Raw genomic sequence first — 20,308 nt, forward strand, 5'->3', positions numbered from 1 at the left:
TTCAAATTAAAAAAATTGGGTCTTTTTCAGTTCATCGTGTCAGATTTAGAATACGATTTTGAATTTTTAGGTATTTGAATTTTTTGGCTATTTGTTTGGAGTTTCGAATATTTTTCAGATTTTTTAGATATTTTGATTTTTTTTAGGATTATAAATATCCAAACATATGTGGAGCCATTACGTCCATATTAGGTCCAACAATCTTTTGATATAGATTTTTAACGTTATTGTACAAAAAACATGGTTGATGAAATATTTTTCTCAGTAAAGGTATCATAAAGAATAATATTGGGATCTGTTAAAAATATTTAAAATATTGTATGGTTAGAATGATTAATGGTATTACCAAAAAAAATAGTTATACATGACTCCAACAACTTATTTATATTAGATTTTTTAAGACTATTTCTCTTTTAATAGTATTGATTCATTTTTAAGTGAAAATGATATAAAAGTATAATATCTAAACCAATAATTTTCAAAATCATGAATAATCAATACTGATATCATGAAGTCGGGTTCACTTTAACAGAACCAATGAATTTCTACATTTTTTTGTGTGAAGGTAACATGAATATTCAGAAAACTCATTTTTAAATATGAAAATATCTATCAAACCATAGACGTTTGAGTTTAGTATATGATTTGAGATTTTAGTGGAAAAGTTTATATATGATATGATTACTTTATTATACAGGAAAGAGGAAGTTAGAATGTACACATATATGTCGTGTAACTTCTCTTGCTTTAAATCATATATTATATGAAAAAGTGATAATATAAAACATTAGTTTCAATGCTTTTACGATTAAAAATAAAATGGTAAATATAGTAATAGTAGTGATTATGATTTAGGAGTGAGATTTGAATAAATAAAGGAATTGAATAAATTATTGTTAGAGAAATATATGATAACATATTGTTAGTCTAAATTTAAGGTAAAAAAAAAATAATGATATAAATGAAAGGGTCCAAACAACTTTTTATAGGTAGATTTTTTAAAACTCCTTTCCTTTTAATAGTATTGATTATTCTTAAGAACCCTTAATAGTCTCCTATGGATGTACATGCTCTTAGTTAGTAGTCCTTGGGATTCGACTACTTAAATGTTCCCTTTTTTTTATAACTAAGTGCACATGATATGGATCTTATATAGTCCAATCAAATATAACAACTTTCTAGTCTCAAGATGATTTTATATTCCAAGACCTAAGACAGAGTCACAGAAGGTTTAATTAGACAAAACACAGTTTAGAGCTACAAAACCAAAAAAAAAGAAAAAAAGAGCACAGCATTTACATACACACTATCTGTCTTGTAGTTTCACGCGACTCTCTTTACCCTGCCGACCAAAGAATAGATTAAAAACTACAGAGACAGAAAAATGCAGAGAATTGGGGGTAAAATAGGAAACACAGAAAAACGTGACATAGACAAAGAGAGACTCCTCTGGAAGACTGGAACTGAAGAGAGTCAACGGCTTTTCTCTTGGTCAGGACTACACAGTCTACACTTGCTGAGGTGAGAAGGGTGTGGACTATACATAATGGCTCTTAGCCGAAACGGTGGAAATTGTAACACCCCGGCCCAGGCCCAAGTAGAAAAGACCCAACAGAGGGAAACCCTAAGTAACCTTAATCCAGAAACCTATATAAAAAGGAGCCTTCCTACAGCTCAGCCATCAGACACTCACCAAGCGAAGCCCTGCGAGATCCGAGAGCCGCCGCCGCCAGCCCACCGAGGAAGCGCCGCCGCCGATCACCGCCCGCGTAGCCCAAGTCGCCGATCGCGGGTACCGAGCCGCCGGCTTCTCGATTCTGTGGCGTGTAACCGCCTTCGTTTGGATTATTAAGGTAAACCTCATAACCCTTGTTCTACCTAGTCACCGTTGACGACAAATCTGAGATCTAAAGCCTCTTCTCCCTCACCCAGATTTCTGAGTACTGATCCGGAACCTAACTTATCCTCGTCGCTGTCTTGGAACCAGATCAACAATCAACTAAGGTGAGGACTTGTCTGTGAACTTTTCTCAAGATTCCTAACATCGTATAGTATTAGGGTCTAACTAGTACGAGCTAGATTGATTGATTGATGATTGAACTCAGTGATGAGATTAATGTGTGATAATGGTAAATGATGTAAGAACCTAGTTGAACTAGGAAGAAAGAAAGAAAAGAAAGAAAGAAATGAGAAAGAGTCTAGGAAGACTAAGAAAAAGAACTAAGAATTGAATGAAATACGACCCACCGAGGAACTGGTGGGAAGTATGGGAAACGCGGCGGCCGTAGCGTTCAAAAACGGCAGGGTAAGAATAGAGGCGCCAGTAAGATTGAGTCACGCCGAGTCTTGGCGGGAAGGGGTCGTAATACACTGCAAGGGGTAGACTGCATCCAAGGAACCGGATGTCGAGTGTACCCGGGGCAGGCGGCTTCACAGGAATGCAGCAAGAAAAGGGGAGGAATGGTCCGCTTGAGCTGTGTAGGTCCTAGGTGTCTAGGATGATGAAATGTGAACTTGCTGGTTTTTATTAGCTTATTCTTTAATGCTTGCTGTGTTATGTATCTTGATATGAGTTAACGGGTTCCTGGAACCCGTCCTCACTGAGTATTCCCCAAATGCTCACCCCTCCTTCCGCAGGTACGATCGGGGAGACGCAGGAGTGAAGTCGGAGTGGTGCCGGTTCTTGGGTCGGGATAAGCTTTTATTTTAGTACTTTAAACTTTGTTTCACTCTAAAGACTAGTATGCAAATCTGTTTCCTAAAGATTTTCCTAAGGTTTTAAGCAATAAAAGAATACAAGTTGGTTCCTTATTTTCTTTAAGTTATGCATTTTGAAAAGGGGACAGTAAGGGTTACACAAGGAATGTCCAAAGGTAGACATGTGTATCCTTATCCCGTCCTGGGAACCCTAGAATGATCTGGGGTAGGGACGGATCTTTCAATTGGTATCAGAGCCAGGTTAAAACCCGTCCGGTTCCGTCCGGATGGGTACTGGCAGTCAAACTTTGTTTTTTTTTAGTAGGACGTATTTTAATCGATTTCTTTTGGGGATGGGTCTTCTCTTCTTAAGGCATCACTTCGGCTGAATCCTGCACTGCCCGATAAGGTATAAGAATTTCATGCTACTTAACTGCCAGTACTTAACGTTTTCGTTATGACAGGATGCCTCCCAGGAACGCCAGACTAGCTCAGCCCACAACCACAGCCCAGAGAGCAGCCAGGCGGGCTGCCAGAGCCGCGTCGCAGGCTACCAGTGACAACGGAAGTCATGCCGGGGATGGTGTGGAGGAGAATCAGGTGAATGGACCTGCCCAAGGGGATCAAGGGAATGGACCTGCCCAAGGAGGTCAAGTGAACGGACCAGCCCAAGGGCAAGGCCAGGCCGCCATGGACGCTGCGGCAGTGGAAGAACGGCGGAGGTACCGGGAAGCTTACGGGGGTAGACTGCCCGGGGAAGGTGCCGCGGGTGGAGGACTCGCACCACCCCTAGCGGTGCCCGCCGCTGACCACGCGCCCTCCTACTGGGACATGATGAAGCAGCTAAAAATCATGCAGATGGAGATGTTCAGCGGGGAAGCTGACCCGATCGCCGCAGACAACTAGAGGAGGAAGCTTGAAAAGAACTTCCTCTCGGCCAGGTGCCCACCAGAGTACCGTAGAGACTTGGCTACCCACCACCTAAAGGAAGACGCCTTGGTCTGGTGGGATTGTGTGGTGGACGGTGCAAGGGATCAACCGGAACTGACGTGGGAGTATTTCCTAGAAGAATTTAATAACAAATACTTCCCCCGTGAGGCAATGGATAAGATGGAAGGTAGATTCCAAGACATCAGCCAGGGGTCCCGGGATGTACGGAAGTACGGGGAGGAGTTCAACAGGCTCCGAAGGTTTGCAGGACGCCATATGACCGAAAAAGAACTGATTCACCGCTTTATGAAAGGTTTGAGAATCGAACTCAAGAACAGCTGCAATGTTCGGGAGTTCCGCTCCCTGAACGAACTAGTGGAGAAGGCAGCCGAGCAAGAGGCAGGGATAGAGGAGGAGCGCAAGCAGAATCAGGCCACCTGAGCCGCGAAGCGTCCTCGCGAAACTACCACCCCCGTGGACAACGGAACAGTCCGCACACTTTGCACAGAGCGCGGAAAGATGCACTACGGAGAGTGTAAGGGAACAGGATGCTTCAAATGCGGAAAACCGGGGCATATCAAACGGAACTGTCTGCAGCTCAACGACGGGTCGGTCACCAAGCCCCCCAATATCACATGTCAGCTGTGTGGACGTTACGGGCATGCGGCCCGGGACTGTCGCGACCGGACTGAAGCAGGGACCGGAGCTGCGCTCCCGGCGCCACCGCCAAAGAAGCCAGCAACTCAACCAAGAGTGTTCGTCGCAGGGAACATCCAGGGAGCTGAGACCATAGCAGGTAAATAGTCTTGCTCTAGCTCTTCATATCGAATAATTAAAAAAAAAAAAGGAGTTTTAGGAAAAATAGACACTTAGATATAGTCTCCGTGTAGGGAGGGTGAAGGTCGGAGGAGTTGTAGCTTATACACTCTTCGACACGGGAGCCACCCACAGTTTCGTGAGCCAGGCCCTAACCAAGAAGTGGAGCTTTCAGGGGAAGTACGAAGCACGAACCACCCGGGTCGAGACCGTGGGTCCAGACGAGATATCCGCCATGGGAGTATACATGGGAGTGGCCGTAGAACTCGCCGGAGTGGTTATGCCAGTAGACTTGCTGAAACTACAAATGGGGCGGTACGAGGTGATACTCGGAATGGATTGGTTATCACGATACGGAGCGGTTATCGACTGTAACGGAGCAAACATACGGATTCCCAGAGAGGGAGGACGAGTAGTGTTCGAAGGATCGAAAACAAAGACCGGGGTCACGATCATATCAATGGCACAAGCTGGAGACCTAATTAAAAAGGAACACGACGCTTACTTAGCCACGATAGAAATGTTGGAAGCACCAAAAGGACCAAGTTTAGAGGATGTGGCTGTAGCGAATGAATTCGCGGATGTATTCGAACCACTACAGGGACCACCACCAAATCGCGACAGTGCGTTCACCATTGAGTTGGAACCGGGAACTGCACCCGTCTCCAAGGCCCCATACCGTCTGGCACCAGCAGAGATGACCGAGTTACGAGAACAGTTGGAGGACTTGATAGGTAAGGGTTTTATACGACCCAATAGCTCGCCTTGGGGAGCTCCAGTGTTATTCGTAAGGAAGAAGGATGGGAGCTTGAGACTCTGCATTGATTATAGAGGATTAAATAAGGTGACTATCAAGAACAAATACCCACTACCTCGAATCGACGAACTGTTGGATCAGTTAGAAGGAGCAACATGGTTTTCCAAAATCGACCTCGCATCAGGATACCACCAAATCCCTATAGACGAAAAGGACGTACAGAAGACTGCGTTCCGCACACGTTACGGACATTACGAGTTCGTTGTGATGCCGTTCGGACTAACCAACGCACCAGCAGCCTTCATGGGCATGATGAACAATGTGTTTCGAGAGTACCTAGACCGCTGTGTGATAGTTTTCATCGACGATATACTCATCTACTCGCGGAGTAAGGAAGAACATGACTGGCACCTCCGTCTGGTGTTGGAAAAACTACGGAAACATAAGTTGTTCGCAAAGTTAAGTAAGTGTAGCTTCTGGCAGAGGAAGATAGGATTCCTCGGACATGTCATCACAGAAGCTGGAGTAGCAGTAGATCAGGAAAAGATCAAAGCCATAACCCAATGGCCTACTCCGAGGAATGCCACGGAAGTAAGGAGCTTCCTAGGGTTGGCAGGGTATTACCGGAAGTTCGTACGGGATTTCGCCACTACAGCAAAGCCTCTCACCCGATTAACCGGGAAGGATACCAAGTTCGACTGGTCAGAAACCTGCACAAAGGGGTTCGAGCAACTCAAACGTCAACTGACCCAGACGCCTGTTCTCGTCTTACCACGAACCAGTGTACCTTTCGTGGTATACACGGACGCCTCAGGGGTGGGAGTAGGGTGCGTACTTATGCAAGAAGAACGAGTAATCGCTTATGCGTCACGACAACTGAAGAAGCACGAAGCCAACTATCCCACCCATGACCTGGAACTCGCTGCCGTTGTCTTCGCCCTAAAGATCTGGCGGGCTTATCTGTATGGAAAAAAGGTGCAGATTTTCACGGATCACAAAAGTCTAAAGTATGTCTTCACACAGGCTGACCTGAACCTTAGACAAAGAAGGTGGATGGAAATGTTAGCTGATTTCGACCTACAGATCGATTACCATCCTGGGAAAGGAAACCCGGTTGCAGATGCACTGAGCAGGAGAAGGACCGATGTTTCAGGAGCTAGGGAGGTGCAAGAACTTTCGGGAATGCTGGCGACTCTGAGCTTGAGGGCCACGAAAGTTCAGGAAGATGGAATGGGACTCGAGGCATTGGATCAGGCCGATTTGCTATGGAGAATCAGAGAGGAACAGCGGAATGACCTCAACCTACAGGAGAAGATCAGTAAACAGGTCATAGGTTATCGCACCGCAGAAAATGGAACCATCCTATTCAGGAATTGGGTTAATGTTCCTAACAATTGGGATCTTAGGAGGGAAATTTTGAGACAAGCACATCAGACACGGTTCTCCATCCATCCCGGGAGTACCAAGATGTATCGGGACCTGAAACGGTATTATCACTGGGAAGGAGTGAAAAACGATGTGGCCACCTGGGTCTCCCAGTGTCCCACTTGTCAAGTGGTAAAGGCAGAGAAGAGGGTACCAAGTGGATTACCGCAAGGCTTATCCCTACCCCAATGGAAATGGGACATGGTCACTATGGACTTTGTGACGGGGCTGCCCCGGGTCACAGGCAATAAGGATGCAATATGGGTGATAGTAGATCGACTCACGAAGACGGCACACTTTATCGTGATTAAAAAGACTGACGGAGTGGAAAAACTAGCCCGCAAATACCTCGACATCGTGGTACGGCTGCACGGGGTGCCAGTAAGCATCGTGTCAGATAGGGATCCCAAGTTCACTTCGACTTTCTGGCAAGCATTCCAGAAAGAATTGGGCACCAAAGTACATCTTAGCACGGCCTACCACCCCCAGACCGATGGTCAGTCGGAACGCACGATACAGACTCTGGAGGACATGCTGCGATCGTGTGTCTTGGACTGGGGAGGGAAGTGGGGAGAGTACCTCCCTCTGGTGGAATTTGCGTACAACAACAGCTACCATTCTAGCGTCGGAATGTCCCCATTCGAGGCTCTGTACGGGAGGCTTTGTCGAACCCCCATGTGTTGGACCGAAGTGGGGGAGCCATGTGGTGTAGAACCAGACCTGATAAGCGAGACAGTAGAACAAGTAAACCTGCTGAAGGATCGCCTCAACGAGGCTCACGGCCGCCAGAAAAGCTACGCGGACCAGCGCCGAAAACATCTAGAATTCACGGTCGGGGACGAGGTATACCTAAAGATGCGTACGTTCCGCGGAAACGATCCAAACCGGAAACTAAAGAAACTCAAGCCTAGATACATGGGTCCATTCGTCATCACCGAACGGATTGGAGCAGTAGCATATCGGTTGGTATTGCCACCCGAAATGGCAGATTTTCACGATGTATTCCACGTGTCGGTTTTACGGAAGATGGTACGGGAGCCTGAACTGGTACTGTCCCAGCCGCCTTGGGACGTGCAACCCAACCTAACACTGAATAGTACCCCCATCAGGATAGTGGACCAGAAATAGATAGAGGTCCACGGGAAGAAGGTGCGGATGGTACTAGTGCGATGGGAAAGAGATGGAATACCCGAGGAGGTATGGGAGCGCGAGTCTCAATTTCTGAAGGCCTACCTGGGGATGTTTCAGGAGAGAGGAAATTAGGTTGATACGCAGCAGAATTCGGGGACGAATTCATTTCTAGTGGGGGAGAATTGTAACACCCCGGCCCAGGCCCAAGTAGAAAAGGCCCAACAGAGGGAAACCCTAAGTAACCCTAATCCAAAAACCTATATAAAGAGGAGCCTCCCTACAGCTGAGCCATCAGACACTCACCAAGCGAAGCCCTGCGAGATCCGAGAGCCGCCGCCGCCGCCAGCCCACCGAGGAAGTGCCGCCGCCGATCACCGCCCGCGAAGCCCAAGTCGCCGATCGCGGGTACCGAGCCGCCGGCTTCTCGATTCTGTGGCGTGTAACCGCCTTCGTTTGGATTATTAAGGTAAACCTCATAACCCTTGTTCTACCTAGTCATCGTTGACGACAAATCTGAGATCTAAAGCCTCTTCTCCCTCACCCAGATTTCTGAGTACCAGATCCGGAACCTAACCTATCCTCGTCGCTGTCTTGGAACCAGATCAACAATCAACTAAGGTGAGGACTTGTCTGTGAACTTTTCTCAAGATTCCTAACATCGTATAGTATTAGGGTCTAACTAGTACGAGCTAGATTGATTGATTGATGATTGAACTCAGTGATGAGATTAATGTGTGATAATGGTAAATGATGTAAGAACCTAGTTGAACTAGGAAGAAAGAAAGAAAAGAAAGAAAGAAATGAGAAAGAGTCTAGGAAGACTAAGAAAAAGAACTAAGAATTGAATGAAATACGACCCACCGAGGAACTGGTGGGAAGTATGGGAAACGCGGCGGCCGTAGCGTTCAAAAACAGCAGGGTAAGAATAGAGGCGCCGGTAAGATTGAGTCACGCCGAGTCTTGGCGGGAAGGGGTCGTAATACACTGCAAGGGGTAGACTGCATCCAAGGAACCGGATGTCGAGTGTACCCGAGGCAGGCGACTTCACAGGAATGCAGCAACAAAAGGGGAGGAATGGTCCGCTTGAGCTGTGTAGGTCCTAGGTGTCTAGGATGATGAAATGTGAACTTGCTGGTTTTTATTAGCTTATTCTTTAATGCTTGCTGTGTTATGTATCTTGATATGAGTTAACGGCTTCCTGGAACCCGTCCTCACTGAGTATTCCCCAAATGCTCACCCCTCCTTCCGCAGGTACGATCGGGGAGACGCAGGAGTGAAGTCGGAGTGGTGCCGGTTCTTGGGTCGGGATAAGCTTTTATTTTAGTACTTTAAACTTTGTTTCACTCTAAAGACTAGTATGCAAATCTGTTTTCTAAAGATTTTCCTAAGGTTTTAAGCAATAAAAGAATACAAGTTGGTTCCTTATTTTCTTTAAGTTATACATTTCGAAAAGGGGACAGTAAGGGTTACACAAGGAATGTCCAAAAGTAGACATGTGTATCCTTATCCCGTCCTGGGAACCCCAGAATGATCTGGGGTAGGGACGGGTCTTTCAGGAATGTACACCGTTTTGTTACGAGCTAGCAGCCATGTGAGTCCCATGAGCTGACAATCTTTCCCCATCATCTTACTCTCTCTATCTGTCGTCGTCTTCTTGCTTCCTCCTTTTACTTTGAGCTGAAAAAAAAGAAGTTTTTAAAGAAAAATATTTATATGAAACATGAAAGTCATACGAGTCACGAATATGAAAACGAAACATTTAATATGGTTTTAAGGATTATGTTCTTCTATTAAATGCAGTGATTCCTGAAACAGAGGCACATAAAAGGATTAGACTTAAATGAAAATAATCGAACCTTTTGAAGAGCTCCGAGGCATCTAGTACAACCAGAGTAAGAAGAGTTCCGACATTCCTTCTCGAGATTCTTCACGGAGTTACATTTCGGAAGCTTGAGGAGACGTTGAAAGCGGCGGGGCAAGAGAGTAAGCTCATCTAATGAAGACGAATGCCCCAGAAACACATGATGGCGTCTCAGTTGGAACCAGGCTGCGGGATCTTGATGTGTTTGGTCAGAAGCGCACTCTGCAATGTGTTGACGCACTTCTGAGACTCGATCGTCTGGTTTTAACCTGTCCTTCAAATTCAAATTTTATATGTAAGACTAAACTTAGACTCGGCTGTTCCACACTTATCTCTTGCTTCGAACTGAAAAAGAAAACAATCATTTATATTTACAAAATCTAAACTAGTCCCTCGAATTATTACTCTATCAGTGTCCATTTTAATTTAGAACGATGACCATGTTCAGACTTGCATAATTTGTTTTGAAGGCTTCCGGATCATAAGCCATAGATTGGGTTAAATAAACAACTTCAAGCGCTTCAAAATGGACTTTGGATTGGGCCTAATTAACGTAACACCCCTTTTCTTTTACCAACACACCTAATTAAATTTTACCAACGCACCTAATTAACAACTTCTTACCCACCATTACCAACACTAGAGATTTTACCGCGCTACGCGCGGTTGTTATCTTTTAAATTTGTTAAATTATCTTTTTTTTCGTGTATGAGTTGTTTTACTTAAAATTATATCTATTTTTTATTATATTTAACCAGTTTTAACTAACAATTATATTATTTTTATTTGTTTTTTCCAATAAATTTAAAATGTGATTTGTTAAATTTTTTAACTCTAAATCATATGTTTGATATTATAAAATAAGTTTATAAATTATGAAACCAAAAATTGATTTTGATTACTAATACCCTACAATGGAGTAATTTAATTTGTTGTTAATTTTTTTTCTCACTACTTTTGATCTCATATATGGTATAATAACAAATTTAAGATATATTTTTCCATTTTGAGTTGAAATTTTGAATAATCTATATTATAGTTGATGAAATGGAATCTTTTTGAAGGTGTCGGGACAATTACTAAGAAAATTTAAGATCTACCATATACTCAAGCATACAAAGACATATTTACTATACCATTATTCACACTTTTAAAATCAGAAATTATAATTATTTGGTCTTAGATTTTGGATTATCTGTTCGCTGATCACATTATTATTATTTTTTATGTGTTGAGAGTTTTTGCTTCCAAAATATAATTGTTAATTTATATACTGCAAATAGCTAAATATATGAAATTGAGTCATTACAAAAAACTAAATATATGAAATTTAATATTTTAGTAATGTGTAGATTTAGAAAGGGGATCAAATGTATTTTAACTAACTTAAAAACAGTATAGGTTTAAATGTTTAGTGATACCATATATATTAATTGAGAAATATTGCAACTTTTTTTTTATTGTAGCCACGTCTAATCACTATGATGATTCTTAGAATCATTATAGAAATATGTTGGTCCATCTAATTCTATAGTAAAAAATTATTAAACTAACCATAAATTTATTATTAATGTTTTTTTTATTATTTTCCTAAATAAAAATTATAGAATTGCCAAATGTGACTAAAGTATATATGAAAATTAATGATTTTGAATAAAACAGATTTGATAAAAATTAGTGTTTCTTCTATCATATTTGTTTAATTTTAATTATTAAAATAAATTAAACAACCACATTAACCATATAATAAAATTTAAATTTTGCTGTATATGTTTTATTTTGAATTTTTTAGAAACGACTATAAGTTACTAAAACTGTTAAAAGTCTCACATTCAAATGTTGTGATCCATGGTTTAAAAATTTTGTTATGGCAAAATACAAATGATTACAAAATAAGATAAATAGAAAGTCTAATTTAATTAATTATTAAGATGAAAAAAATATATATATATATATCGTTTTAAATTATGCTATATACCATATAAAATACATAAATATTTTAATTTTGAAATTTACTTTAAACCATTTTTGATAAAAGCTTTGAACAAACATTGTCAACTTAATTTTTTAAAAATTATAAATTTCTAACAAAATTAATCTCACAATAAAAAGTTTGTTATCAGTAATTTACTGTTTTGCTATAAAATATACAAATGATCAAAAGATCATATGAGTAGAAGGAATCATTTAATAGACATTAATATTAAAAATATACTATGTATGTTGATATCATTTAAATTTAATTATATATCCTATCAAATAGAAAAAATATTGTTTGGATCAAAAAAATTGATTTATATGTCCGTACCAATTTAATTATATATGTAATAATTACTGACTTTTAATTATTTAATATATAATAATTATTTCATAATATGTAAAAAACATATAATGCATAAAATAATTTATATATCTAATGTTCATTCTGCGCAAGGCGCAAACCTTAATCTAGTTTGTAATTGAAATACTTACACTTAGTTAGTAATAGTTTGTAAGACTTGTAGTATTTTTTTTCTATTTCTTTCACTTAACATTTCTATTAAGTACGAACAAAACTTATATTATAACAACCAACCATGCGTTTGTTTGGATTTTGGAAAAATATAGTGTTCCACGTGAGATAATCACATTCATGGAACCTGGTATGGAATTCTTATATTGATCAAATAGTAATATTACTTTTCTTCACAGTTTCCCTTTTGTCTTTCTAGTGATTGGATCAAAAATATTGATCAATATATAATACCTAGAATAATATTTGGTATGAGTCATTCAAGTTCTAGGATTAATTTAAAATTCATCATCCATTCAATATATGTTCTTTGTCTTTTAATTAACCACACCATCCTTCCCCATGGATCTAAACTCGACCACACGATACAATAAGAAAATTATCAGTAACAGTTTAAGAACAATATATCATTAGTGGATCAACATGGTGTCACCACCTTTTAACAGATACAAATCATAACCTGCTTGGATTGTTTCATGGATATATACTATTCCAACATATCTCTTCCCTCCAACGTACCTCTGTTGTGAAGTGGGGTGATGTTAACGGTTCCATATACGTGTTTAAAGTTATTCTGTAAAACTCATTGTACTTCACTGTTGTCACATCCTTAGAGTCCCGAAGCTGCAACAAATAGAAATAAGCTCTATAATTGATTCCATAATTTTGATTCTGAGCGCACATGAGATACATAGAGGAGTCTTAAATCCTTACCCAACTTGGTAGCGCCTCATTAGTAAGCTCCCACTCCCAGTATTGCTCAACGATCTTCTTTGTCTTCTTTTTTCTCGATTACACGTTAAAAAAGTCGTGACCTTCAAGCCAACGATCCTTGAACATCTAGCTATTCCCTGATTCGGATCAATATATTTTTCTGATGCTTATCAATATAACTATCAGAACATGATAAGAGAAGAAGGTATACCTCAGTTTGGCCATCCTGTTCATCTATTTTTTTAGCACAGCTGAATCATCAACACATTCAACCTGTATAAGAGAGAACCAAACATCCAAATAAGAATTTTATAGGTTTTCTGACATGTAACGCAACTACATAGAACATTTTCCCTTGCAGACAGAGCCTTTGGGCCATGATTAAGTTCATATATGGGTCATCATGTTGATCATTCCTTTTTTGTGTATCTTTTTACCTGCTACGTGTATATATAGGGAACAAAACAAACTGAGAATAGTTTTTCACGAGCTTCTGAATTCGCTCTGGGTCTGCAAATCCTTTGTCATCCCGGTTCATCTCTCCTGAGAAAAAAAGAGGGAGTTTAGAATGAAGGGTTTTAACTTTTAATGACAGAACAAATACTTGCACGGAGCTACAAAAGAAATACCAAAGCATAAAGAACTTAGATGCAAAGTAATACATGTTCCTGTAGGAATTATTAGTTGAGGATCAGTGTCTTCCCTTAATAATAACTGCTTGAATCTGCTTCTCCTTCCTATACATATAGCCCGTGTTCGGGAACTCGCTACGCGTAACGCGTGCGGCTGACCCGGGCCTAGCGATTTACTGAAAAATCGGGAAAAATCGGGGAGTACTCGGGGCCTAGTTTTTAATAATTTAATATTAATAATATTTATATTTGTGATATATCAAATTAATAGGGATCAAATAAAATAAAATAAATGTATGGCTCGTATATATAAAATCATAAACGTAAAATAACAGCAAAAGTAATGTGGTCTAGTGGTTAATAACTTGTTCACGTGCAATATTCCTCCCTCGCCCAGGTTCGATACTCCATTATATCCAATTTAATGTTGTTTTTGCCTTAGGTTTAATGAATATCAATTTACGTTTCTATCCTCATCTCTTTCCTCTTTCTTCTGTAAATCTAAGCAGCCGCCTTTGATTTTTTTTTTCACCATTTTTGTCGATTTGTTTTGTATTCTTGTAGATTACACATGGATTTGATCGTTTTATAACCCAAAATCCAGTTTTAGAGTTTTCTAGTTATTAAAACGGGATAAACCTGAGATTTTCAATTTTTAAACCTCATAAGTTGCATATAAATACACGGCCGAGTTTCTTAAACCACGGTCTACGCGGTCAATACGCGGATGACCGCATAACGTCACCGCACCGGTCCAATTCGCCACGGTGAGGGTCCGTAGAGCGTTTATCCGGACGCTTAATCGGCAGTTCGCCCGCGTTTTAGAACAATGCTCATAATTATATATTGATCCAACCCATAGAATCACTAACAATAAATTGATTCGTCTATGATATTGAAGTGGAGGTGATGTTATTGAATCAAATAGACGAATCAATTTATTGTTAGTGACTCTATGGATTGGATCAATATATAATTATGAGCATTGTTCTAAAACGCGGGCGAACTGCCGATTAAGCGTCCGGATAAACGCTCTACGGACCCTCACCGTGGCGAATTGGACCGGTGCGGTGACGTTATGCGGTCATCCGCGTATTGACCGCGTAGACCGTGGTTTAAGAAACTCGGCCGTGTATTTATATGCAACTTATGAGGTTTAAAAATTGAAAATCTCAGGTTTATCCCGTTTTAATAACTAGAAAACTCTAAAACTGGATTTTGGGTTATAAAACGATCAAATCCATGTGTAATCTACAAGAATACAAAACAAATCGACAAAAATGGTGAAAAAAAAAATCAAAGGCGGCTGCTTAGATTTACAGAAGAAAGAGGAAAGAGATGAGGATAGAAACGTAAATTGATATTCATTAAACCTAAGGCAAAAACAACATTAAATTGGATATAATGGAGTATCGAACCTGGGCGAGGGAGGAATATTGCACGTGAACAAGGTATTAACCACTAGACCACATTACTTTTGCTGTTATTTTACGTTTACGATTTTATATATACGAGCCATACATTTATTTTATTTTATTTGATCCCTATTAATTTGATATATCACAAATATAAATATTATTAATATTAAATTATTAAAAACTAGGCCCCGAGTACTCCCCGATTTTTTTCCGATTTTTCAGTAAATCGCTAGGCCCGGGTCAGCCGCACGCGTTACGCGTAGCGAGTTCCCGAACAGGGATTATGAGTGATGGAGGATGGTATGGAAGTTGAGAAGACAATCATCTGAAGAAAAGTCACGTTTTTGTATAAGGAGAAAAGATGAGAAGACGATCCAATAGACATAATTTTTTTGGGAAGCCTGATTGTGACGTGGCAGAAAAAACGATCTTTGATTGGCTGATTTAATTTGCATACGTGGAAAGCTTCTCTACTCCTCATATATCTTTTTAGTATAGGATAGATTACTCGTGAAAATGACAACGTTACGCTTCACAGAGAGCCGTGTTCATTTTCGGGAAAAAAAGGAAAACAGAAACAAAGTTATTTGTTGCTCGTTTCATTCGTTCTTGAGGCTAGACAACAGTGTGGCTGATGCTTATATGTTTACTTTCTTACTTTGCGTATATATGGAAAAAATTTTAAGACATCTCGCCTTAATATGTTACACATTCATGAAAAAATTAATATTGAATAATATATCAATCTTTGACAGAAAACAGCAATAAGTTTATACATTAAATCATAAAAAAGAATGCAACAAATCAAGAATCGTAGGTGGGGAAAAGAGAGACATGTGTATATACTATAGAGATATGCATACGTTTTTCCTTTCGAAACAGAGATATGCATACGTACGTTGATGATTAATTTAACATAAAGTCCTCAAAGGTAAAATTATCCGGAAGCCCAAAGTCGAAGAAACTGCTGGAGTTGGCTTCTGCTTCAATGCTATTTTGTTGTGGCGTTGACATGAGTGACTCTAAGTCCAAACTCTCTGCCAAAGGTGGTAATACATCTTCATGACTGACCTCAAGTCTTGCTTTCATGAAAGGGTCGAAAGATGAAGTTTCGTTGTTTGATACTGGAGTTGTACACTCGGCTTGTAGCTGAGAGTCTTGAGACGACACCGTTGTGATTGGAGTTTGAATATTCTGGTCGAGGTTCGGTGCGTAAATTGGATTAAAGTTCTGGAGTGGTTGTTGAGGGGGTAAGAGAAGAGAGGCCAATCTCAATACATCAGGATGAAGCAGAGACGATGCATGTGTTGCTACTGATGAAAAGTTTGGTTGATTGATAAGTGCGGCTAAAAGTGAGGAAATATCAAGAAGATCAAGGCGTGGGGAGTGAGTAACAGGGTCGATGCCACTCCTTACAAGTCGTTTGCGAATGTGAGTATTCCAATGGTTTTTAATTTCATTATCGGTCCTTCCTGGTAAACGAGCTGCTATTGCGGACCACCTATAATCCACGAATTCAATTAGTGATGCATGATTAATATATAGTTTACGTTATATTAAATTATAGGTCAATGCGTATGAATAATAATAGTTTAGTAGAGTTGATGGCCTAACTGTTGAAATGTACTGTCCGCATGCATATGCATACGTACACCCTCGCTTTTTTCATTAATTAACGTACCAAATTTGTAGCTAATGGATCTCAAATAACTTATGGTGTAAATGAGGCTTACTTGTTTCCCATAACACTGTGTAGCTGAATGATAGTTTCTTCTTCCTCGAAGGAAAATCTTCCTCTCTTGATGTCCGGTCTTAGATAATTGGTCCAACGAAGACGACAGCTTTTTCCACACCTTTGGAGTCCTTTTAAGTTGTACAATAGGACTTATAAGTGTTTGATTCAATTTATAGATAGAATATAATCTATTAGGACAAAACTATATATATTAATAAATCATATACTTAGGTTTATATATACTTACCAGCATTTTTAGGGAGGGTACGCCAATTGGCCGGACCATGAAATCGAATATAATCGATGAGTTTCTGATCCTCCTCAGACGTCCATGGTCCCTTCTTCACTCCATTCTTATCACAACAAGGTGATCTTCCCATCTTTATTTGGTAATTTCGAAAAAGATATATAGACAGATCGTAAGAGTCTAGTAACAGTTTGGTTCTCTTGCAAAAGGATCGAAAACCCAAAAGGAGTTTCTTAAATTTGAAAAAGAGGAGTTGAGTTTTATAAATGTCAATGCGCAGGGTGCACTCATACCTTCTCCATTTCATTCGTTTATATAGGGATGTGAATGCAAATCACTTAATTAACCTGGATGAGCCAAGGTCAATTCCACTTGGCATAGGCCTGATGTGCCAAGTGTGCCTTTGAGCCACAATATTATATGCAAAAGCAAATAAGACCGCATATATTATCGCCTATTGTTTTTAATAACTTTATATTCTAGAAGCGTTCCACGTGATAGTATATGCTGTATATTTTGTTTGTCAGCGTATGCACTGCATTTTATATAATTTTTCATGTTAACTTGGATTCTGTCATGTATATTTATGTTCAAAGGTTTTTCAATGGATTCTGTCATAATTTATGGATGTACTTTTGGATTGCATATAATGTACTCTTGTTCATAGAAAAAGTAATTCGACTAAGAGATTAAAATAGACCTTGTGGGGGTAACTATTCGTCTGTGAGTAATTTGGTTCACCTTAATCCTTGGTGAAAGTCAAAGTTAAGCACATTGTTGACTTTTCATGTTAATATATTGTTCGGTTGACTTTACATGCATGTTTGGTTTAAAAAAACTAAAAAGTATGAGAATATATGTTACATTGAATTTTGAAACCAAAAAGCGTACAGTTTCAATGGGTGAGAGAGTGAGGACGGTAAAGTAGTTGGGTACTCTTATCAAATACGCACAAATCTTCTTCAAATAACGTGTGAATGTCATGTGCCTTGTGCTATCAAAATTGATAATGAGAAGGCGAATTACAAATTAACTTTTTACTTCATGCAACTCCAAGTAAAATACTAACATAGATTGCTTGTGAAAGGGTCTCTCCGAACAAGCCATCCACGTTGACACTATAAAAAAAAGATTTGAAATGCACATCAATTGAAGCTTTTTGTTTGTTAAATTGTTGGTGGGAAGCTGTGCAACCAACTTTGAATTACATATCCCCTTAACCCAAGAACCACAGATTCTCCGAAGGTCACACCGAAGCTATTGTTTTATATAATATATGCTCTCTCTCTCCTAATTAACGATGTGTGGGTACATGAATAATGTGACACGTGGAAAGAGTCGAGTTGTGGGGTTATCGTTTCACTTCTTTTGCATCATTTAATCAACTCTTAGGTTAGGTTTCTGGATTGGTCAGCGTTAGAGATATGATGCTGATGTAAAATCGGCTAATTCCTATATCAACACAGTCCAGCGGTCCCGATCAGTACATAAACACATAAGCTGTGCAAATACATACATGAACACGTAGTTAATTCAAATATCATATACGAACTAACAAAATTTGGTTTTTACATACATTGACCAATTATCTGTTAGTCAAACGTAACGGAATCTGAGCTGTCCGTTAAATACTGCTTACGTGGCTTTTTACGTTTTTAAATAATGAATAAATTAATAAAAAAGTTAAAATATGGTTACAAGGGGGAGTCGAACCCCGGTTTGAGATATAACCATCACAAGATGAAACCATTGTGCCAGACCCAACCTGTTGTTTATAGTCCCAGTTGTTTCGTATTTATACAAATATTTCATTCACATATTTTTTTTTCTTTCCATGTTTGACTTATCATCCAAATTGTTCCAAAACAAATTCAAATACTTTTTTGTTCTCTTTTTCCTTTTCTTGTGGAAGAAATTATTTTTTGTATATTCAAAAAAATAAAATAAAATAATATATATTATTAAAAATGGCTACATACATTGGAGTTGTCTTCTACCTTTATTATCTCTTTGTGAATCTCTATTTTTAAAGATAATATTTACTTTTAATAATCAACCCGATAAACGAAAATTCAAATATCCATTACAAGCTTAAATTGAACAAAACAAAACTAATTCAAATATTGCACGTCTAATTTTGTTCAACTACCACACCGGCGCGTTCGGCTAAACCGATCCGTAATCCTTAGTAATATCAATTCCCTTTTTGAACTAGTTCGTTCTCTTGTTGAAATCTTTAATTTGCTTTTGTTTAAATTTTGAGTAAATTTTTTTTTCAGTTTCCAGAAATGGTAAGAGAACGTTAGAAACATAAGAGTTTGCAAATAAACTCAAATTCAAACAAGAGGAAAATAGAAAATTTCAGCAAGAGAACGATCTCTCGATCTCTGTCTCACAAAAATATAGTAAAGCTAGAAACAACTTCAATGTATGTGACCCCTTTTTAATAATATATATTATTATTTTATCTTTTTTAAATATATAAAAAGGTTATTTCTTCCACACAAAAAAAAAACAAAAAGTATTTTGAATATTTTTTCATTTTGTTTGGATGATTAGTCTTTTTTTCTGAACAATTTGGATGATAAGGTCAACCACAAAAAAATATATATATATATATGTGAATGAAATATTCATTAGGTATAAATAGGAAATCATTGGGACTACAAATAATAAGTCTGTCTTGGCACAATGGTTTAGCATGCAATGGATATTGCTCAGACCCAGGTTCGATTCCCCCCTCTAACCATCTTTTTTTTTTATTAATTTATTCATTATTTAAAAATGTAAAAAGCCACGTAAGCGGTATATAACGGACAACTCTGATTCCGTTACGTTTGACTAACGGATAATTAGTCAATGTATGCAAAAACCGAATTTTGTTAGTTCATGTATGAGATTTGAATTAACTACGTGTTCATATATGTATTTGCACAGCTTATGTGTTTATGTACTGATCGGGACCGCTGGACTGTGTTGATGTATGAATTAGCCGTTTTCTCTGCTGATGTCAAGTCAAAGATTGTATCAAGTCATTGCAATGGGCGCTTCTCGAAAAAGGCCTATGTGCTACTTAATGGGCCACTAATCAGCTTAATCCTCATATTGTAATGGGTTTCATCATATGTTTAGATGAACCCATCGTAAGCGTTTTGCGACAAGTCTATTGCAATTTGCAGACTTGCAGTGTCCGAGTTTGTGGTTCTTTTTTATTCTCTGCATTGGTTTATATATAGAACCGGTTGAGAAAAATATGTTATCACTAGGATTTTTTGAACAAAATATAAAGTTTCATTAAGCTGGCATTGCCATGATTATAAACAGTTCATTAAAATTTTCAACTAAAATTCTTTTTTATAAATTTGGAGATTTTTTTACCTATATTAATGTAATTTTCTTCAAAATTTTTGAAGGGCCAATGTTCCTTCGGCTT

The 20,308-nt window shown here is 38.9% G+C and overlaps 1 protein-coding gene and 1 pseudogene across 1 annotated transcript; both read right to left on the reverse strand.

Annotated features, from left to right (window-relative positions):
* Positions 1-1,061: 1,061 nt before the first annotated feature.
* LOC106362858 lies at positions 1,062-10,037 on the reverse strand (annotated as a pseudogene).
* Positions 10,038-15,422: 5,385 nt separating this feature from the next.
* On the reverse strand, positions 15,423-17,377 carry LOC106377607 (transcription factor MYB41-like). The gene is made up of 3 exons (XM_013817877.3): positions 16,876-17,377; positions 16,627-16,756; positions 15,423-16,394 (listed from the first exon to the last, which is right to left on the reverse strand). The coding sequence occupies exons 1-3, from the start codon at positions 17,180-17,182 to the stop codon at positions 15,800-15,802; spliced, it is 1,032 nt and encodes a 343-aa protein (XP_013673331.2). The 5' UTR covers positions 17,183-17,377; the 3' UTR covers positions 15,423-15,799.
* Positions 17,378-20,308: the final 2,931 nt, after the last annotated feature.

This window comes from Brassica napus, chromosome A3 (genome assembly GCF_020379485.1).
Source record: "Brassica napus cultivar Da-Ae chromosome A3, Da-Ae, whole genome shotgun sequence".
Lineage (NCBI taxonomy): Eukaryota > Viridiplantae > Streptophyta > Magnoliopsida > Brassicales > Brassicaceae > Brassica > Brassica napus.

Coding starts and splice junctions, on each gene's coding strand:
- LOC106377607 (XM_013817877.3), bottom strand. CDS start 17,182: ATGAAATGGAGAAGGTATGAGTGCACCCTGCGCATTGACATTTATAAA. Junction 16,757..16,875: donor TACCCTCCCTAAAAATGCTG/GTAAGTATATAT, acceptor ACAACTTAAAAG/GACTCCAAAGGTGTGGAAAA. Junction 16,395..16,626: donor CACAGTGTTATGGGAAACAA/GTAAGCCTCATT, acceptor CGTGGATTATAG/GTGGTCCGCAATAGCAGCTC.